This window comes from Apodemus sylvaticus, chromosome 1, assembly GCF_947179515.1.
Source record: "Apodemus sylvaticus chromosome 1, mApoSyl1.1, whole genome shotgun sequence".
NCBI classification, from domain to species: Eukaryota; Metazoa; Chordata; class Mammalia; order Rodentia; family Muridae; genus Apodemus; species Apodemus sylvaticus.
In genome coordinates this window covers 53,260,387-53,283,219 of record NC_067472.1, presented here as the reverse complement: position 1 = coordinate 53,283,219, position 22,833 = coordinate 53,260,387, and the positions used below count along the sequence as shown (strand labels likewise).

Below are 22,833 nucleotides of genomic sequence, written 5' to 3'. Positions count from 1 at the left end.
CTAAGACAGAGTGTGTGTTTGCTTTAGAGAGAGGGTCTCATTGAGCCCAGGCTGGCCTTGAACTTGTTATGTATGAACTTGTATGGCTTCCAGCTTCTGACCTTCCTCCTCTACATCCCCAGTGCTGAATCATCCGTGTGTGTACCATGCCCAGTTTCCATGGTGCGGTGTGTGTGTGTGTGTGTGTGTGTGTGTGTGTGTGTGTGTGAACCCAGGGCTTCAAGACCCTCAGCAAGCACTCTCCCTACCAAGCTACATCCCAGCTCCCAGAGTTCCGACCTCACCAGCAAAGGCTTCTGTAAGGACGCCAGCCCTCTGTCCTGCCCTTGTTTGTCTAAGAGCCATGTTTCAAGCTATCCATCAAGGACATGAGACCTTGAGCAGGAAAGGCCCTCAGGACCCTGCCAGAACCTGGAAACAGAACACAGTCTATCTTTGTCCATGGCATGGGGAGAACAAGGGTAGTGAGTAAAATGTTTCTTTCCTATACAGAGGAGGATTTTATGCCACAGAGGACAGTGCAAAACGAAACAATGCACTTGTATGCATCCCCTCTTGAGGTTCTGAGATGAGTCCAGAGGTTCCCAGCCTTTGAGGCTCAGGTCCAGGTAAATTGTTAGCTGGGAAGGGCTGGGTGGCTCCTCACTGGTTCACCCATAATCCAATCCACAGCTGGAAAGCCAAGAGTGCAGTGGGGGAGCACAGATTTGTAACCTGGGCTCAGGGCTCTTCCCCAGTTGAGGACACGAGGGTAGTCTTAGGGACCCAGCCTATCTAAGGAAGCAATATGGGGGTGTACTGACTGTGGGAGGCAGAAGGGTTTATTTGAGAGAGTATGTTATGGTTTGAGTATGGCACATCACCACGAACTTGAGGGTTGAATCCTCAGTCCCACACCAACAGCACTATTTTAGCAGGTGGTAGGAAGAAGCATTCAGTGAAGGGTCACTCTGAAAGTTCTGTCTGCTCCCTGACCTTTTCTTCCTCCCTGGCTCCTTCCTGCTTGCCTTGAGCTAAGTGGCCTCTGTCACATCCTTCTACCAGCAGGGTCACCAAGGGCCCAGGATTAACAGAGCCCAGGGACTGTGGAGTGACACTTTTGAAACCACAAGCTAGTGAAAGTCCCTCTCTTGTGTTGCTTTTCCAAGTAGAGGTGACACCAATCAGCTCAGCCCAAGGTCACCGCCAAGGCTGGCTTTATGAACTCCCTTGACTTTAACACTTCTCTCCATGGGTCACAGCCTCATGTGAGCATTTTAAACAACGTGTCCTTTGGTCTAGTTAAGTATCACAAGTTTGATGTCACTCACTAAGGACATTATCTAGAACGACAGAAGAGGTGATTTGTCATCATTCCTGATTTATAATGGCTTCGGATTCTGAAGCAGCAAGCCACAGCCACTAACCAACTATCACCCTAGAGTGCCTTCTGTTGCTAAGCTGTGAGGTTTGGTGGATGAAGTGAGTTATATACGTTTTTTAACATGGGATAAATCTAATGGGATGGTCACTCAGGCTGCTGCTGGTACACACCCCATCCCTCAGACTCCTTCCTTCCTTCCTTCCTTCCTTTTACTGCTTGTGACCACTGAGCTATCTCTCCAGCCCCAAGTCCTCTCCCTTGTCCCCAGTTTTCAATGTGTGTGCACATAGGGCTACATGTTTGAGGGAAGGCTCAAACATGTTTGCACATGCACATGGAGACTGGGCAATCTTAGGTGGCATCCTCAGGAACACTATCCACCTACTTTGAGACAGAGTCTCACCGGCCTGGAGCTCAGCAAATTCTCCAAACTGCCTGGCCAGTGAACCCTGTGGCTCCTCCTGTGTGCGCCTCCCCAGTGCTGGGATGACGAGCAGGCAGCAGCATAAGCAGTAATTTTACACATGTTGCCGGTATCAGGTTCTCCCAAGAGATTTACTGACTGAGTCATCACCCTTAACCCCAACGCTTACCTTTAAGTGGCCAATGACAAACTTGTGGACGATGTGGTTCCATATGGATTTCTTATAGACAGAAAGGTGACCATAATCATGCTGCAGCCATCCAGCTTGGGCCTGGGGAAAGAGGGCTGTGAATGTCACTGCAGCATCAGCAAACAAAGGGATCGGAGAGGTGGGGATGTTCCAATGATGGTCAAGGACGCCAAGGCCTCACCTGAGAGGTAGCGAGGACGAAGGCCGTGACGAGAGTAGGAACCCAGCCATTGCCGAAGTACGAGAGGATGAACCAGGCAATGCTTTCCATGACGATGATGTGGGACAGGAGGAGAAAGAAGAACAGGTGGTTGGTTTTGAAGAGATTCATGTCCTCAGCAGTCTTCTTCAGGGCCCTGAAGTCCTCGGTGATCTGAGACTATTGAGCAAGGACACAGAAAAGAATCAGTCACTAGACCTTCCAAGGGGACGTGCGATCGAGCACAGTACACACTATAGCTGTGGCAAGCACCCTGAACTCTGTGTGAGCCTGGCTACCAGGTGCTGCAATGGTCACCATTACTCCAGACACGATGCACCGGGGTAAGTGGCAGAAGAAAAGTGGGACTTGAAAATGTGTACTTTTAATCACACTAAGTGAATTAAATCAGTCTCAGAGGGGCAACCAGCTTGTGTTCTCTCATGGTGTCTAGACTTCAGACATCTTTGATGTACAGGTGACACTAAACTAGAAGCGAAGCTGTATGGGGACAAACAGAACTAACAGGGCTGGAGAGATGGCTCAGCAGTTAAGAGCACTGGCTGCTCTTCCACAGGACCAGGGTTTGATTCCCAGCCTCCAGATGGTGGCTCTCAATTGTCTATAACTCTAGTCACAGGGGCATACGACACCCTTTTCTGGCCTCCAAGGGTACTGGACATATGTGATGCAAAGACATACATGCAGGCAGAACATTCAAGGACATAAAATAAAAATAAAGGCCAAAAAAATGTAAGGAACTAAAACAGGGCTTAGGAAGAGAGTAGAGGGATATGGGACAACTGTGTATATAGAAGTGTGTGTGTGTGTGTGTGTGTGTGTGTGTGTGTGTGTCTGTGTAAATGGCCTCCTAGAATTGTAGTAATAATAATAGTTAATAATAAGCAGCATGTACCTTCTACGCCAGTGTTCTCAGGAACATTATTTACAATAGGCAGATGAATAGGAGTCTCTCTGACTAGGAGCCAGAGAGATGGCTCAGTGGTTAAGAGTGGTTGCAGCTCTCACAGGGGGCTGGTTTTGTTCCCTGCACCCACGAAGGGCCACTCACAGCAGCCTGTAATTCCAGCTCCAGGGGACCTGATGCCCTCTTTGCGCCTCCATGGACACCCACATGTACACGAACCCCCCCACCTCTCTCTCTCTCTCTCTCTCTCTCTCTCACACACACACACACACACACACACTTTTTAAAGTAGAAATAACTCAAACATCCAATAAAAAGGGTCTAAGTTTCAGGTGTATCTAACCTTTTGACATTGTGATACAATGTTGTCATCTGCAAAGTTCATATGTGAGAACTTTTTCTAATTCAACTCACAACACACACACATACACACGCATGCACGCATGTCTGCACGCACACACACACAGTAATGTTTTAGTAAGTTTACAATTTTGTGTTAGGCTACAGGTTGAGTATGCCTGATTGTGTACTACACATGTGACAGACTGTTCAGCCTAAAAAACAAAGGAAAATTTGGCATGTTGGTACACTGTGTTCTATAGTAGATAAGGTTTAGGCTAAATGAGATAGGCCAGTTATAAAAGGATAAATGCTTGTATGAAGCTGTTGGAATGAAACCCATTATTCTGTACAATCAGAATATACTAGGTGCCAGATGTGGCAGTGCACACCTGCAGTGCCACACTTGAGAGGGGGAAAGCAGGTTTGGGAGTTCAAGGCTAGCCTGGGTTACATGAGACCCTATATCAAAACCACAAAGAAAACAAAAACAATGAAAATATTCTCTAATAAAATTTTGTAAAGGACAAATATGGTATGATTCCTATGAGGTGTCTGGCAGAATTAAATGCTTGGAAACAACAGGATGGTAGTTAACAGGGGCTGAAGGGAGTGGAAAAGAGGGTGTTGAAGGCTCACAATGTCAGTTGGAGGTGATGTAAACATTCTAGAACTGAGTGGCAGGGATGGTCTGGCAAGTGCAAATACCGTGCATTCCACTGAACACCACACCTCACAAGAGAGCCCTTTCATCTTTTACCACCTGACAGCAATGGGGTCCTACTCATGATGCCAGAGAGACCTCTGAGTGCTAAGCACAGCAGCCAGGGAGGCAGACAGTCCTCCACAGAGGACCAACCAAGAATCCAGGCCCAGAAAAAGCCCCTGCCCTGCCTGGCTTGCTGAGGCCCGGAGGTAGAAGCTAGTAAAGAATTACTTCAGCTCAGGAAAGGAGCAAGTGGGGCTGGCCTGGACTGGTCTGGTTTCCCCCAGGAAGCTTCTCTGCTATGGATGGCAGTCAGAAGTACCGTCTCTCTAGGACAGGCCAGGGTGATGGTGGGCCACCGTCTCTTGCTGGCACACATAGTATGACTGTTGAAGGGGAGAATGCCTCAGCTCTAATACCATGGTGTGCCTCCTAGGACTTCAACCATCTCACCCTACAAGATGCCAACAGGCTGGGGACACCAGGATGGGTACTCTCAGTCCTGCTTAGGGCCAGGAGAGGGCTGGGCTCCCCTACAAGGGAGACTCTGGTAGGAAAAAGTAAGCAACTGAGTGGAGGGAAAGGGAGGGACTCTCCAAGGTCAGAGAAACTAACTCTAAAGCATGCTGTTCTACACAGCTCCATCGTGCATGCCAGGTCTAGTGTAGAAGCTGCTTTCCCACTCTGCCTTCGAGGCCTGGGAGTTCTTTTTACATATCTTTGAAGCACAGCAGTTAGTGGGGTGTCTGACTCAGTGACAAATGGTCACTCTTTGTCAAAGTGATTCCTTCCAAAGCAGCCACACTTATCAATAGTTGATATTGTCTTGCTGTGTCTGCCCTTTCTTAGATGGTAGCACACCAACATCTGGCAGCTTTGTGTAAAGAAGGGGAGGAGCAAAAGGACCACTTGGGAGAGGGGATCAACCAGCTGGTGGCTCTGGGGGGAGGGGCATTATCTGTTGTCCTTAGGGCTTCACCTCCTGGACTAGCTCAACCAGACTCCTGCCTCCGCCCTGACAGTGGGGTTCTGGGGAAAAAGTACTCTCACCCCTCCCATCCAGCCTCATCCCACCTCCATCCACGGTACAAGTCCTACTCACGCTTTTGCCACGGTCCAGGCTGGGCTCTTCTGGGGCTAGCTCACCAATCAGCAGGGGCTTCAAGAACTTGCCCACGAAATCCAGGTCCAGGTGGAAGGCACGGAAGGCATCCTGGGAAGCAGACAACCAGGTTGGTAAGGCTGAACCCCAAACCTCTGCTGGCTCCTCCCATTCTAGGAAAGAGGGTATTATAGCAGCAGCTCCAGTGTCTGCTCAGACACCAAGTGGGGCTTCCCACCACCCAGTGGCAAATGCTTACTCCAGACTCTACTCCAGGACTCCCCAGTGCAGGACTCCAGCAGCAAACCGTAACCACCTGAAGCCTCTCTACCGGTACCAGGCCTACTGAGCTAGCTGGTCAGGGGTTTGTGGACAGAGAGATCTTCAGGGAGAACAGAGGCACAGGACTCAGAGAAGACAGTCCTGGCCTGCTCCTGAGCTGAATATCTTTCACAGTGCACAAACTACACCACCCACCACTCCAGAGACGTCCTTTTCCACAAGGCCACAATTATCAGTGAAGAGATAAGATTCAGGGATTTAACTCAGGGATTTAAAAAAAAAAAAGCTTGCCCAGAATGTGTGAGGCACCCAGCTCCGTCCCTAACACGTGGACAATGACCACAGCATGGAAAATATGCTTAGATGTCATGAAACAGCAACAGAAAAAATAAATAAATAACATGGAATTATGTAAAAGAATTCCTGGGAAACCCAGCACAGGTTGTCGGGGATTTAAACTCTTACTAAAGACATGGGTTGCACCTTACTTTATTTTCATTAGTTTGCAAACGTTCCCTAACATTACTATTACGGTCTGCATAATCTCTCTCGTTCTCGAGATGAAGTGGAAACATGCTTAATTCTGGCAACATTAGAAAATGCACGGAAGCCAGGCAGTGGTGGAGGCAGGCGATTTCTGAGTTCAAAGCCAGCTTGGTCTACAAAGTGAGCTCCAGGACAGCCAGGGCTACACAGAAAAACCATGTCTCGAAAAATACCAAAAAACAAAAACAAAAACAAAAGAAAAGAAAATACACGGAAGAATAAAAAAGACAAATAATCAGTATGTGGGAAGTCCATCAGTGCTAATATTGTAGTATTTCTGCCAGCTTTTCCACACAGTACATATATGATAAAAATTGTCTCTACAAATTCAAGCATATCTCTTCTAGAGGTGAGCCTGCACCAGGTCCCCAGAATGCTCCAGTTTCACGTTATTCTGCTTCCCACCACTCATCCAAGGCACTACAGGACTGAGCTGAATAAGCCATATGGTACCAGGAGAAACCACCAGGAGAAATCAACATAGTGAGGCAGGGAGGGGTATGAGTGTGGGGACACTGGTCTAAATGGAGGCATATAAACCACACACTTTCACAGAAAGGTTCCTGTCTGGAGGAAATATAAAAACTACACAAGAGTTGTGGGAGGCAGATGTGGAAATAAAAATGGGCATTGGGGTTTTGATCCAATGGGGATTATTAAGTTTTTAAAAGCAGGGTTTCCTATCACCCAGACTGGCCCATAAGCTCATATGTGGTCAAACATATGTGGTCAAAGAGTTGAACTTTGACCCCCCCCCCTGCTTCAACCTCCCAAGTGCTTAGACCCCAGACACACATCACCATGTCTGGTTTATGCAATGCTAGGGACTGAATCGAGCATGCTAGGCGAACGGTCTACAGAATGAACTACAGCTCTGGCCTCTGATTAGTTTTTGTGAATGTGACAGAGGTATATTATGATTATCACAGAACGCTCTTACTCCTGGGAGGAGATGCTTCAACTTTTTGCTGTTTCACTTTTAAAAAATTAGATTCACTTATTTTATGTGAATGAGTATTTTGCCTGCATGTAAGTATGTGCACCATGTGTGTGCCTGGGGCCCAAGAGTGATCAGATCCTCTTGAAACTTCAGTTACAGGTGGTAGTTAGCCACCAAAAGGGTGCTGGGAATTGAACTCAGATCCTCTGGAAGAGCAGACAGTGCTCTTAACTACTGAGCCCCTCTCTCCAGCCTGTTTTACTTAAAAACATTTTTTTTACATTATTTACTTGTGTGTGTGTGTGTGTGTGTGTCTGTGTGTGTATTCAGATGTGGAAGTCAGAGGACAATGTTTGAGTTGAGTGATCCATTCTCTCCTACCACTACATGGTAGTGAGACCATGGTAGTGAGGTACCAGGGACTAAAGTCAGGTCATCAGCCTTGGCATCAAGTGGCTCAACTGATGATTCGTCTTGCCCGCCCTGGTTTGCTCTTTTGAGACAGTGCATCCTGTCACTCACACTGGCCTCAAACTGATGTAGCCAAGGTTGGCCTGGAAACCCTGATTCTCCTGCCTCTACCTTCTGAGTGCTGGGATTGATGGCAGGCACCATCAAACAACTTAATTTCCAAAGAAAATTGTCTTCACATACAGAGAAAGCAAATGAGATTAAACATTACCATCACTGACTCTTGGTTCAGAAGAGACAGTATTTTGTTATCTTTCAACCTTTACATTGGGTAAGAGGATCACATCCATAATAATCCCAGCAAGGCTATTATTTATGAACCTGCAAAGTAACATGTCATACAAGAGAACAATGGGCAGAGTTGAAAAGCAAAGGTACAAACAGAATCTCCCCTAGGGGAACGGAAAGGATGAGAGTAAACCAAGGGGTCAAATCAAAACCAAGGGTCTTTTCATAGAGAGAAGCCGGCCGGCTGTCCAAGGAGGATCAGGCAGACAGTGAGGAGGGAGGGCCAGTCCTGCCACAGACTCAGGCTTCTGCACAAAACAACAACAACAACAACCACACACACACACACACACACACACACACACACACACAGGCAAACTCTAAGAAGAAAGTCTAGCAAGAGTTGCCAATGGCAGGGTCCCCTCACTATAGACAGGAAGATCCCTATAAATTTCCTCTCCACTTGTTGAAAGGTAAAGTTTGGTGGTGGCTAGCACGTGCCTTATTCACCTCAGCTATTCATGAGCACTCACCACCCCTTCCCATCCAGGCTGCCTCCAGCTACCGGCAACTAAGAGCCCCTCACTCCTCAGCCATTTGCGCAGGGCTCTGGGGCAGCCTCAGCTCCCTGAAATCAGGTGAGGTACATAATCACAGGCCAGGCAAAGCCCTTCATCACTTCAAAGTCCCCAGGCAGTGAGGTCCTGAATGCTGGGGAGCGCAGCCAGACTGCAATCCAGTCCTCCTGCCTCCTTTTTTTTTTTTAATTGAATATAATCTTTATTTACATTTCAAGTGCTAAAACTTTTCCCATTTTGCCCCCTCCCTGAAAACCTTCAATCCCTCCTCCCACCCCCTGCCTCCAAGAATATGCCCCTCCACCCACCCGACTCACTCCCACCTTCCCCCTCAATTTCCCTTTGTTGGGGCATCTATTGAGCCTTCACAGGACCAAGGACCTCTCCTCCCACTGATGTCCTACAAGGCCTTCCTCTGCCACATTTTTGGCTGGAACCATGTGTACCCCTTGGTTGATGGTTTAGTCCCTGGGAGTCCTGGGGCATCTGGGTGGCCAACATCTTTGTTCTTCCCATGGGGCTGTAAACCCCTTCAGCTCCTCCAGCCCACCCTCCAACTGCTCCATTGGGGACTCTATGCCCAGTCCAATGGTTGGCTGCTAGCATCTGCCTCTGTCCCTCCTGCCTCTTAGCAGCTGCTCCGTGGAACCAGCCTACCGTCCTGGCTGACTTAGTAGCTTCCCAAACAGGCTCTTCAATACATGGAGTGTCTTCCCACACCTGGGCTAGAGCTGTGGGCCCTGCTTCAATGTTACCTTCAAGATTTTTTTTTTCTCAGCCACACATCTGAAAACAGCCCTTTCCAGCCTTATAGGCTTCTTAGGGACTCTGCTGATCTCTCTTCTTCATATCCATGTTGGGATCACAAACCAGGAGGCAAGGGAGATGGCTCAGTGGATTAAGTGTTTGCCATGCAAACAGGAGGACTGACGTTGGAACACTCACATAAAATTCAACCTATGTGTAATACCAGCCATACATGGAGGAGGTGGATACAGGAGTTTCCTATAGCCATCTTGCTAGCTGGACTAGCAGACTCATCAAGATCCAGGTTAAGAGCAACAGACATCCTGCCTCAGTAAATAAAGTGCACAGAAACAGTGGAAGGTATTTGATACCAACTTCTGGCCTCCACAAGTACATGCACACACATGCATGTGAACACAACACATTTGAACATATACACAGACATATCACAAACTGTGGATATAGCTCCTTTGGGACAGTAACTGCCTAGTGTGCTTGATACTGTGGGTTCAATTCCCAGCATGGCATAAACTAGGTGTGGAGTTAGAAAAAGAAGGATCAGAAATTTAAGCTGTTTTCAACTACAAGGTGAGCTTGAATACACAAAATTCTATCTCAAAAAACCAAGCACACAAAACTTCACAAATTGGGTGCCATATTCATTTTAAATCTCGTCACCTACCACCTAGAGATGAAAGGATCACATTTAGCCTGTGGTGACCATCCCCACACCTGCTTCACAAGTGTTCACAAGGCTCAGAGAAACCCAGGGCACAGTGGATGTGACGCCTCTATTCGAGGACATGTTTCCATCCTGTAGTCTCATATAGACTCTGCCATCTATCATTTTATACAACCCGATCAATACTTCTGGAACATGGAGCTCTTCATCACTATAGGTACTCAAACCTTCAGGTCAGTCTTCAGGCAACTGTCACTGTATATGCAAAGCAACAAGCCAGGTGGGTGGCCTGTGTCATCAGCCTGTTTTCCCAGCTCTGGGAGGTGGGTCATTTTGTCATTGCCTTTCTTTTGTGCAGTACTAGGAATAGAACCCCAGGCTTTCACAGGCTAACAAGCACCCTGACCATTCAGGTCCTGCAATATTAATGAGAAGAGACCTAGGTTGGTGACCTCACTTGTCCATGGTCACACCCCAGGAACTGACTGGGCAGAGTCTGGGCTAGATGGCTAATTTTCAATTTTTCTGCTGTTAAGACAAAGACCTCCCTTGAAATGAGCTTTCTCTTCTCTGGGAACTGTTCACTTCAAATGTCACTGCTTTAAGGGGTCATAGCTGTGCCTAGAACACTATAACTCCAAAGAGCTGTCTGGTTACAGGGATGTCAGGTTGCAGAGTAGGACACAGTGCAAGGCAAGACTGGGCCAACCCAAATGATGATTTTGGAACAAGAGTTAGAAGCAGGCTCTCTTTCTCTGACAGGGAGAGAAGCCAACGTCTTTCTAGGAAGTAAGCAAAGACCTGGGGAAAGCAGAAGTGGGGGGCACCCAGGTGCAGGGGACCTGAGCAGGTACCCAGTGGGGTCAGGCCCAGATCCGTAAGCACTGCGCCTGTTCTTTGCCCTCAGCTGTCATGGTGGTTGCTTCTCTAGGCACAGCTTCCCTGCCCCTGCCACCTCTGGGCAGAACTCACCGTTCCTACCCTTGCGCTGAGCCAAGGGTACCAAAACCTGTTTCTGACTGTGCCAAGGTTCTTCTGCACAGCAAAGGCATAAGCTAGCTTTCCACATCTGAGAATTTAGCCCAGGATTTAAGAAGCACAGGCTCAATAAATAAGGGTACATGATGTTTCATGCAGCAATCCAAGGTTCTTTCACCATTTCTCAAAGCGGGAAGAGAATCAGGAGGGATCTGGGGGTTTGCAGGTAGAGATTAAAAAGATGGCAGTCACTGGGGATACTGACTTCTGGGTTCCTTTCTGCAGCACATAGGTATAGGCAGAGCAGAAAGTCCACTGTCCTGTCCCCTCCAAAGAAAAGAAGCTGAGGAACATTCTGTGGCCCATGAACTCCTTGGCAAGAGAACATCTACTAACACAGGATGTGTGGACTTCCCTGGCTGCACAGGAAGTAAGTCTCCACAGAGGCAGACTGGGCCTGAACACACACGATGCCATTTCTCCCCTTTACATTTCCATGGACCTGTGCATGTATGATTTTGCATGTGTGCATGTGCATACTTGGGCGTGCGTGCGGAGGCCCACAACATCGATGTTGAGAATCATCTTCGATTGCTCCCCCACTTTGCTCATCAAGGCTTCACAATTACACTCAGAGTTCACAGGCATGGCTAGTCTTGCTAGCTAGCTTGTTGTGGGGATCCTACCCCTCTGCATTCAGGAGCTAGAATTACACATCAGCTACTACCCCATCCGGTATGTTACGGGATCCGAGCTTCGCTCTCACTAGCAAACATGTTGTTAACTACTAGGTCACCTCCATAACCTGATCCCATTTGTGTTTCATTAGAAGGAGGTGCTGGGTCTGGAGATGGAGGTTTTTTCTCACCAAACTGCAGTGGGCAGGAATCAGATGGCTCCTACTCAGACGAAGAGAGAGCTGCCCTTCAGGCCTAGAAACTTCCAGCTCAAGTTCTCTTTTCCATACCGACGCTCCTGCTCTGTCTACAGGGGCACAATCCCATTTTTCCAACTGCTGCTTTTGCACAGGAACAATATAGGAGCAGTTCAAAGATGGAACCCACCTCTGGTCTCCTTTGTCTTCCCCCCCCCCTCCATCTCACCCGATTCTAAGAGGTAAGGAAGCAAGGCAGATGGAACAAAAACATAGACAAAACAGGATAGGCTGGAGAACAGGCGGGAGTCGGGAAGGGGAGGATCCAGGTTACAGCAAGAAAAAAAAATGAGGAGGGACACACGTCCAGTAGATGCAGGCCACCGTCTGTGAATTATTCATCTTTGTGTGGAGGCCCTGATGAGAGCCCAGCTCAGAGCCATGGAGACGCTCGATGAATGTTTCATGAGCTCTTGCTGAAGATGAAAAGTCACAACTGGGCTCATTTGGTGCCGCCTAGATTCCCGAGAAAAGGGCAAACACTGGCTTGGGGCATGGGGGACAGTTCTTTGTGCCTACAGCAAATCTAAGACAGAAGAAGTTCTGGGGGACCAGCAGGAAATGACTAAAGGTGGAGCTGCAGAGTGTGGTGCCAGCAGATTCCCAACTGTGACTGAACACCACCTGAGCAGGATTCGAGCCTCAGGACAGGAGAGCAGCAAGGCTGACCTGAGAATTAAATGAGACAGTAATATATCATCTCATGAGTTTGGGAACTGCAAAACTTTCACACTGTTTATTTTCATTGACGGAATCTCACTTTGGTACCAGGCTGGCCTCAAAACTTGGGGGTTCAAAGAATCCTCTTGCCCCTGTTTTCTGTGTATCTGGGACTCTGAGCACATGACACTTAGGTGGCTTTTAGTAGTACAAGTGAGGCCAGGGTCTGACTACAGAAGGATCAAGTGACAACTGCTCCATCCTTCTAGGGAGGAAGTGAGCTCCTCTGAGTTTTTTTGTTCAGGATCAGAAAATTCTTGACTGATATCCTGGATTGACCTCAAAATGGGCCTCCCTGGTTCTGGTCTCAACTTCCAGCCTCTTGTCAGGATATCACAGATATCCTTGGAATGGTAACAAATGAAAGCGCTCTAGCGATGCAGAGTCTAACTGCTGATCAGTCTATCCCAAACCTCACAGTTCAGCCTCCATCACCCCTCTCAAAAAGAAGACAAGACCCCCTAAGGGGCAAAGCTCCTTGAGACAAACAGCCTGGGGAGGGATCCCCACATTTCGTGAAGATCTCCTTGCTGTTCAAGGCCTTCTCCCAATCTGATCTGAGACAGTTTAAGAAGAAACAGAGGTGGGGGGATGCCAAAGAAGATCTCACTATTTACTACAATGCTCCCCAACTCTGTCTCCGTCGAGCGTGTTTGGTGTCTTATTTAGGAAGACAGTAAGCTTTAAGTCATGACATCAAATGAGCTTGCTTCGATTTAGCTTCCATCTCCATTTCTCTGCGAGTACTTTACATTCTAGCTGCTTCATTCCTCTTGTGTCTCAGAACTTTCCATTGTGTCTGTCTGGGGCTCACTGTTTGTGACAAGCTTTGCCACACACACCTTATGGGAATAGGTGAGGGTGTACCTTCCACGGGGTGAGGTGGGGGTGTCTCCACTCAGTGACTCTCTGCATCCAACAAGCCCAGGGATCACATCTGCGGCCACCACTGACCCCCCACCTTACCTTTCCTATCATGGGGCAATTAACATCTCAGACACCAGACTCAGAGCCAATGGAAAGGAAACAGGGAAGAGGATGTCAGGCTTTCAACGTGACAGCAAGCCATCCAGGTATCTGCTGGGTTAGATCTGAACATAGACATTTGGAGAAAACTGGGTCAGGAAACCCCTAAGAATTTCCAAAACAAGGATGAAATGCGTCTGGCTTCTTAAATAAACTATAAAGTCCATGGCTGCTGTCTCGCCGAGCTTCCGCACAAGAAAACAGACTTGTCACATGATATGGAATAATCGGATCAAACCAATCACATTTGTTATTTTACTTTTTAGGAAAATAACAAAATTTCCTAAAATTTTCCTCTTTTTTGTTAAGAGCCTAGAAAAGGAAGGAGCCGTCTGCAATTCACCTACAGAGTCATATACACACCAGCGCTCAGCCGTCTGCAATTCACCTACAGAGTCATATACACACCAGTGCTCAGCCGTCTGCAATTCACCTACAGAGTCATACTCCAGCACCCAAACCAGTGGAACCCCCCCCCACACACACACACAGATAGGAACTGGAAAGTCTTCTCCCCGGGAAACTAAGGTCTTCTTTGGTTGTGAGAAGGTACAAGAGAGTTAGGACATTCAAGGGATGTGAAAAGCTGACACTCTCCTAAGGTCTAGATGGCATCACCAGCCCCATGGGCTTAAGCAGGGTCCACAAGCAAGGAAAATGGGTTTTAGGCAGTATGAAGTTCTCTCCTCAATCTGGAGTAAGATTGTATCCTGTTCATCAAAGCCTCCAGTCCATTGATTAGGGTATGGCTACCTAGGCTGATCTCAAAGAGAAAAGATGTGGAAGATAAGAACTGAAACTCACAAACTTGCACAAGAAAAGACCACACACAGGTCAGCATCCTGGACTGATGTGGAGTGTGTTCTGAGACGTTTATCCCTCTTCTCGTCCTCTCCTCTTCTCGTCCTCTCCCACTCATCTTTCCCAAGTTCTCTCCAGCTGCATCTTTTCCTCTGCTTTCAGCTCACCAAGAAAGGTCTGGTTTTCCTCCTTGACTTTGTTTCTCCTCTTACCCACTCGACTACATAATCCCTTTATAGTTGGGGGTGGGGCCAGGCACCGTATGAGGTACTGTGCAAATATAAGATAGATACACATTTGATGTGCATAAGGATAGCCTCGGTTCTACGGAGGTCCTTGAGATTTCAACAACCTCCAGGTGTGCAAGAGGGGATGGGTGATCCCGGCAAGATCTAAAAACAGAGGGCTATTGAGTTGAATGTCCGATAGTAACCCCAGAGGCAGATGGACCTGTTGCCAAGCCAGTCTTAGTGCTACTAGATTCACCTTCTAGATCCCCTGTGGGCCTGAATTTTGCAAAATCCAGCCCGTCCGCTTTCTACCAATTCCTCACCAGGATTTCCCAGAAGGCTGGCACTTGGAGTGAGTCGGGATAATCCGCGGGAGCGTGGGAAACTGAACTACTAGGCTGTCTCTGTCGGGCAGCCATTGTGGACCTTCTCAGACAGGAGTCCAAGCAGGAGAGAGTCCTGGCCAGGAACCAGCTTTCCTTCTCCGCACACCCCCCCCCCCCCCACGCCCGGTCTGGCAGGAGAGTCCCACATATGGCTGCCCGCTCTCAGGCTCCTCTCCGCGGTGCCCAAGGGTGGCCATCTTCCACTTGGGGAGCGCCAAACACGAAGGCCCGAGCGCCCCCTTTGGAGAGTCCCTGGCTCCGGCCGGACCAGCGCGCAGCATGCGCTGTGGACATGCACCGGGCACAGTTTGCCACTGATGGGACTTCCACAGAGGTGCTAAGGCCTGGCGTCCAAAAGGCTCGGCCCAAGTCTGCCCAGCTGACCCAGAGGACGATTCCGGGAGCGAGATGAGAGCAGTAGGTACACATTCTTTCCCAACTGGACGTCCTGCGCTCCATTAAGAACCGAAGATCTGTTTGGCGCCCAGAGACCCCGGGCTCTTGACACCAGCCTGCTGCAGACAACTGTGGCTGGCACCCCCAGACTCTTACCGTAGCATCTTCTCCCGAATAGTGTCCGATGACACGGTGGCCCCCCGGGTGCCGCTGGGACCATTTGGTAACGTTGTAGACCTTGCGGTCGATGACAAGCCACCGGTCAGTGCGCAGGTTGTGCTTCTGAATCTCCTCCCAGCGGAAGGTGGGCATCGGAGCCTGGCGCTCAGTGCTCCCCTCTCCCTGGTTACCTCCCTTTCCCATGCTGCCTGTCTACCCGGATGCCCCTGTGCTACGGCCTCCGGGCGCCCGCGGCTCGCAGCACAGACGGTCCCTCTCCCGGCCGCAGTGTGCGGTCGGCGCCCTCCTCGCTTTCGGCTTTTGTCTTCTACTCCTCCTCCCACCGCGCCTCCTCCCCTCGCCTTCGCTCCTCCTCGTCTTTACTAGCTAGCCAGTACCCCTGCCTTCCCTCAGAAGTACCCCTAGCTTCCCAGTGTCCCCAAGCGGTCCCCTTCCTCCGCCCACCCTTGGCCTGCCTGATATGGACTTTTGCCTCCGGTGAAAACTCCAGGGTAGCTCAGGGCCTCGACGCCTCCTCCCCCCGCCCCTCTGGCTCCCCCCGCTCCGGGCTCCGCATCCTCCCGAGTTCCCCGCCACCCGGGTTTCCACAGTGATCAGCAGAGCGCCTGCACCAATCAGGGCTCGTCGCCCCGCCTGCCATTGGCCCAGGAGGATCTTTCGAAGGCCAGCGGGCTGGAGCGGCGGGTCCGCGGCTCCCCCTCCCTCGCGCCCGCCCGCATGGAGTTAAGCCCTGCTGGGCGGCCAGCAACGTGTCTGACCTCCTCCTCCTCCCTTCGCTGGCTGGAGCGGGGGCAGCCGGAGTAGATCTCTGAGGAGCTGGGAGGAGGAGCGGGGGCGGCAGCTGGGCTTTTCTTTGCGCTCTTCAAAGCCCGAGCGCGCTCAGACCGCGCTCCGGGGATTTGCACCTGATGCTCGCACAAAGAAGGCGCAGCGGCTACGGTTAGCAACGCTCGGTCTACGGCTGAACAAGGCCCCCTCCCGGGCTGTCATGGCTAGATGAGATTTCTCCACGGCTAGCTGGGACTCAGACTCCCGTATCTCACATTGTCTAAGAGATATTGTTTGTTGCTTTCCTGTAACCTTCCTAGAGAAAGGAGCCAGGAGTGGATCTCTGTTTAGCCAGAACTCTGAATCCTTTCACCAGACCATCTTGGAAAAGAACTGCGGAACCTCGGCTTTCTTCCTTGTGCTAAGTGCCGCGGGGGTGGTTCCTGGGGAGGATGCCAGGATGAACTGGACACCACACCGTTCTTGTCTTTGACTGAGAAAGAGTTCACAAGCCTGATTGGGAAACATGGAAGCAATAAAAGCTTGTGATTGGTCCGGGCCGTAGTGGCGCACACCTTTAATCCCAGCACTTGGGAGGCAGAGACAGGCGGCTTTCTGAGTGCTGATTTCGAGCTACAGAGTTCCGGGACAGCCAGGGCTACACACACACACACACACACACACACACACACACACACACAGAGAGAGAGAGAGAGAGAGAGAGAGAGAGAGAGAGAGAGAGAGAGAGAGAGAGAGAGAGAGAGAGAATCTTGTCTTGAAAAATAAAAAATAAAAAAAAAATAAAAAACGCCTGCGATTGATTCACAGTAGTGCACCAATTGCAGGAAAGAAAGACAGTGATACCAAGAGAGTAGGAAGAGGGGCCCTATTCACTAACGTCTCACCACAACCCTATGATATTGTTATAGCTAACTTCTAAATGAAGACTCTGAGGTTAAGAGAGATAAAATGGTCAGAACATACATGCTGAGCTAGAGGCCCTGCTTGGCCTCGTCCATGGCCCTTTCTAGACTTTGGGCTTCCCAGCTCCTCATGACACCGGTCCAAAGGACAGTCCCTCCCATGGTATGCTCATCCCATTCTGTCCTGGCACCCATCTGGAGCATCCTTCATTCCACAAACTCCAGACTCAAGGAGTGTGAGTGAAACTGTTTCAGCTCGGAGGAGAGGAAACAAACATCCAAACGGTAGGGACTGCCCCGAAGACAAGAGCCAGTGGAGTAGGTGTGGCGGCCATGTCCACACCGCCAACAATCAGAAACCTGAGGCAGGATATTGCCATGAGAGTTCAAGGCTGTCCCGGGCTGCAAAGCAAGATCCTGTAGGGACTGGGACATGATAAGGAGCAAGGCTTTTGTGCATGTTAAAGATGTAATATAATAGAGTCAAGAAAGCTCGTTTTGTATTTGTTTTCAAAAGATGGATTACCTCAATACAAAAATAACTTTAATGAAAACTTTTTAGAGTTTTAAAGCTCAGAGGGATGAATAACAGCTGAAAGGGAACCCCAATAAATGTCTCACAACAGAAGCTCTGAAGGCTGAGAAAAGACCAAGTGAGAGGCCCGGGGACTGGGTTACAGCAGACTCCAAATGAAGACAGGACGAAGTGGACAGCTCAGCCAGGGCGGGAGTGAGTGGACTTCAAGTTGGTAACATCCCCACATGCCTAAAGGTACACACCGACTGAAGACAGTGGAGAAGAGCGTTAGAAATCCACCAATCAAGGGTGCACTGTGAAGGGACCTGCGGAATGCAAAGAGACCTGCAGGGCTTGGGGCTGCACCAACCAGAATAATCCCCAAACCAACTAGGCCCTGAGCTAGATTCCAGCATGGTGGTACACACGTACAGTTCTAGACTCGAGAGGTAAAGGCAGGATGACCCGAAGTTCAAGTTTATGCTTGCTACAGAGTAGGTTCAAGGTGAGCTCTTGAGACCCTGTTCAGAACAAGGAAGGGAGGGCTGAAGAGATGATAGGGTGGTTAAATGCATGCATTGCTGCTTCAGAGGACCCAAGTTTGATTTCCAGCACCCATGCTGGCTGGCCCACAAGTGCCTGTAATTCCAGCTCCAGGGGATTCAACACCCTCTTCTGGCATCCTTGGGTACCTGAACTCACATGCACACACCCACACACAGACACACATAATTAAAATAGATTTTAGGTTTTTGTTTTCCTGAAGAAGGAAAACTACAGAGGCGGCTTGGGGCCAGAAAGGGATGCAGGCAAGGTCATGGGAAACATCTGGGTAAGTCCAGTGTTGGTGGGGAGGGGACAGGAGCCTGGATTAGGCAATAGCTAGAGGAGGCTGACGGCCTCCCAGATATGGCCTGATGTGGTCCTCTGCCAGCTTTGTGTTTCTTCCTGACTGACTCTTCTGCTTGGATGGGCTGATGAAGCCATTTACTCAGGGAAAATCTTACAGTTTCCAGCCTACCCTAGAACCACTTTGGAAAGGGGCCTATCTCAGACACAGAGGGGCCGAGTTCCTTTGGCTTCTGCCTGACCCTCAGATTCGGGCTCCCTGAACCCCAAGCAGCACCAAGAACTGCAGTTTCCTGGGACCCCCACCAGGACATCATTGTGATTATCGATCTTTATCAGGAACAAGAGATCAGCATGGGTGGCACGGAGCCCAGACTCTCCCAGCATGCCAAATGGGCAAAAGACCAGGCACAGTCCTCACCTGTGTGTGTGTGGGGGGGGGGGGCAGAGCTTGTAGGGAGGTCTCTCACACACATGGTTCTCACTGAATGGGTGAGAACAGATGTCCTTCTTGCCTTTCAAGGACACTCGGTGGCTGCTGGAGACAGCGGCTCCATGGAAGGAAGAGGATAGCTGCTCAGGGTTTAGTGGAAGAGGCTCACACCCTTCAACCACCCTGCATGTTATAGGGTGTTAGGAGGGAACAAAAGGTATGGGACCTTGTGAGCACATCCAGTAAAGAGAAAGCTCAGAGGAGATAACATTATGCTGTCTTCCATTTCTTCTTCTCATTGTTAGTCAATATGGCCACATCACCCTAGGCTTTAAAATTCTCCCCCACGGTGCCTGTTTCTCATGTCCTCAACCCCCAACTCTAAACACTTATTATCGGACCTGCTGACTGGTCAGCCCATGTTTGCTTTGCTTCCTATTCCCCTTCACCTCTCAGGTCATTGCACACTTTCCAATTCTAAAACAAGCTGGTCAGCTTCCAGTGACAGTCACAAACACCATCAGGTCAACCTAAACCTGCAAATGGTTTGTCTGGACTCACAGTTTTAGAAGCTTCAGGCCATGTCAGTTGGTCTTGTTTGTTTGTGGTTTAACAACAGGACAGATCATGTGCAAGAAAGAGATAAAGGTTAGGAAGGGTCCCAGGGCTGAGATGGCCCAGTCCAAAAAGTGCCTGTTGCACAAACAAAGGACATGAGCTCACATCCCCAGCACCCCATAGAAGCTGGGGGTAATGGTACAAGTCTGCAACTCTACTTCTGGGGTTAGGGGTGGAGAGGAGGCTCTCCAGAGCTGGGTAGCAGTCTACCCAGTCCGTGAGCTCTGGCTTCAGTGAGAGGCTCAGTCATAAAAGATAAACTGGAGAGTCATCGTAAAGGATACTTGGTGCTAATCTCTGTTCTCCACATGCACATATACCCACACATACACGCATGCACATGTGCTCCTACCTATACACATGCATACACAGGATCCTACTGTTTCCTTCACAGACATATCTCCAGTACTCTGAAGATACCCCCATTAGGCTTCACCTCTTAAAAGCCTCATTGTCTCCCAGTAGTGCCGCATTAGGCACTTTGAGTTTGAGGTCAGCCTGGACTGCAAGAACTTATCTCAATGTTAGGTGTGCTACCACACACCTTAATCCCAGGACTCAGGAGACAGAAGCAGGCTTATAGATCTCTGCAAACTGATAGGTGATACACTCAGGATTTGGGGAGGAAGTGACTTTATTTTTATATAAACTATGGTGAGGATGCTCTGCTCCCACACAACAAAAAAAGATGGACCTCTTAGTCTAAAGATTGTCATGGTACCAGAAGATGCTATGCACACTTCCAAGGGTAAAGCAATCAATAGGCCTTCCCAACTGCAACACCTATGAGCCAATAGTTATCCAATCGAAGCTAGTTAGCCCTGAAATCATACACACACACAAACAACAAAAACAGATACATAAGGTTGCATTCATATATTTTTGTATATATATACTTGTATATGTGTTTGTAACAATAATAACCAAAGAAAAGCTATCAGTTTGAGTGGGGAACATGGGGGGAGGGAAGATGGGGGGAGGGAGAAGGAGGAAGGAAGAAAGCGATAAAATTATATTTTAATTAAAATATAAAAGCATTTCAATTTAAAATATTTTTTTTAAAGAAAGAGGAACAAGAAATAATAAGAAATGAGTGGCTGGGTACTAAATCCTAGAGTGCCAAGCTTAAACAGGCCTAAGGAGGAGATCAGACTGACTGCGCAGACTTAGAGAGGCATCCTTTACCCGTGAGTGAACACGTCAATGCATGAGGGATAAAGGTTGTTCTGCACACTCGGAGAGCCCTGGTGGGCTGGGGTATACCTAGTCTGTAGTTCTCACTTCAGACAAGACTGCTGCTTTTATGTGACCCTGCATCTTTGTCATGGGAAAACACTGGCATGATGGGCAGACTACTGGAACCAGAGAGTCAGATCCCTGTCTACATTCCGGGCCTGCTGGACCCATCATTCTGGACCAGCTCACTTGATTTATCTCAGCCTCAGTCTTCTTAACTGGAAAGTGGGTGTAACACCTCTCTCACAGGATTATGAAGATAAAATCAGACAATTAAGATGAGAATTGAAAACACTGACAAGTCTCCAGAGAACTCCATTGCTCATCCTGCTGCTGTTGTTAACTATAATCCTCAGCAGCCGGGTGCTGATGTTGGCGCAAAGGTTTCTTTCTGTCATTAAGCTTTCTTGGAACACTCACTATGTACCCAGGACTGTGCTCACAGCTCTAAAACATTCATCTGTTTTCCTCCTAATTGTGCCGAAAAGTAGGACCCATCGGTCTCATTCCACCAATGATGAAATAAGGTTCAGAGAGGCTGCATAGCTTGCCCAAGATCCCACGGCTTCTCAGCACTGAGGGGATTTGTGTGATCCATGATCCATATCATTTCTACCAAATCACACTGCCTGGATAAGCGTCAGGCCTAAACGGTAGGAAAATGGTTAAGCTTAAAATCATTCTTTCAAGCACTCAAGAATATTGATTGCATTTTCAGCAATGCCAAGGCCAGAGTAAACAAGGCAAGCAACCTCTGTGGATCTAGCAGCCTTCACTAGGCGAGAGCCTGGCCCCAAAGACCTCGGGTGTTCCTTGAAGCACATTAAGTTCACACACATTTGCTCATGTCGAAATATCATAGCTTCCCGATCTAGAAGGACCTCATTTTAAGATGGCTAGGGGCCAGCACAGATGACAGGATTAAACAAGGCTACATAGAGATAAAGACCCTAACCTGGACAAGGACTAGAAAGTCTGAGTCAGAAGTCCTGACTTAAAGGTCAGTGTCTTTGACTGTGTAGTGGTGTGTGTGTGTGTGTATGTGTGTGTGTGTGTGTGTGTGTGTGTGTGTATGTGTAATAGTGTGTGTGTGTGTCTGTGTGTGTGTGAGTGTGTGTGAGTGTGTCTGTGTGTGTGTGTGTCTGTGTGTGTTTACATATATAATCACGTGTATGTGGAGGCCAGAGATCTACATTGCCTGTCTTGTTTGATCAATTTCCACCTTCATTTTTTGAGACATCACTCAATGAAGAGCAAGCTTGCCATTTGACTAACCTGGCAAATATATGATATGTGACCCAGGAGTCGTGACCCGCAGCTTGAGAACCACTGGCTTAACAGGAGTTGCTGATGTATCCTAGTGCTTCCAACAGCTTCTGTGACAACCGTGTAACAAAGTATAGTTATGTAAGGCACATAATGCATGCACATCTAGACAGAAATATGACCTGTGCACATAGCCAACATGTTGGAGCTAGAAGCATTTTAAACATCTAATCTAATCATTTGATTTATCAGATAGGAAACTGGTTTCATGAAGCTAGGTGGCTGCAGAATGAAAACCAGGTCTTGGCTTCTAGTCCAGGGCTCTTTTCCCAATGAAATGTGAAGGAATGCAAAGGGCTAGGCATACACGCCACCCCCATGCTTCCGTGGCTCGTTCGTTCCCTATATTCTGTGAGATGGGACAGATGAGTTCTGACACACAACCAACTTTGTGAGGTTCAGAAGTACCACTGAGGAAAGGGAGCCACAGGGACAGAGCTGAAGCGGAGAGCTGTGATCACAGACCTGGGGCAAGAACCTGAAAGGGCACAGGGCGCAGGCAGGGCCAAAAAAGACATGGCCGTGGAAGCCTGGTGGTGGTCTGCTTTTACCTTTAAAACAGAGGCTGGGACATAGTTCAGTTGGTAACATGCCTTGCCACGCAAGCAGGAGGTCCCGAGTGTAGATCCCTCACATCCACACATGACGTGATGATGACACACATAGAGAGACAGACAGACCAGGGATTTAGTGGCTACAGCACTTAAAAATCCAAGAGGTTTTCCATGTCTAAGAACAGGATGGTCTATTCGGAAGCTAAGAAGCTGGTGAAAATCAAAATAAGAAT

General features: G+C 48.8%; 1 protein-coding gene across 2 annotated transcripts in view; it reads right to left on the bottom strand.

Annotated features, from left to right (window-relative positions):
* Positions 1-15,861, bottom strand: part of Fads2 (fatty acid desaturase 2) — a 40,512-nt gene extending 24,651 nt beyond the window's left edge. The window contains exons 1-4 of one of the 2 annotated variants that reach the window (XM_052190234.1): positions 15,353-15,861; positions 5,252-5,362; positions 2,159-2,356; positions 1,957-2,058 (exon numbers count right to left, since the gene is read on the bottom strand). In XM_052190234.1, the coding sequence (XP_052046194.1) occupies positions 1,957-2,058; positions 2,159-2,356; positions 5,252-5,362; positions 15,353-15,559 (618 nt within the window). In that variant the 5' untranslated portion in view covers positions 15,560-15,861. Of the gene's footprint in view, positions 1-1,956; positions 2,059-2,158; positions 2,357-5,251; positions 5,363-14,737; positions 14,849-15,352 lie in introns of those variants that run through there. The other variant, XM_052190244.1, reaches the window with a different exon arrangement.
* Positions 15,862-22,833: the final 6,972 nt, after the last annotated feature.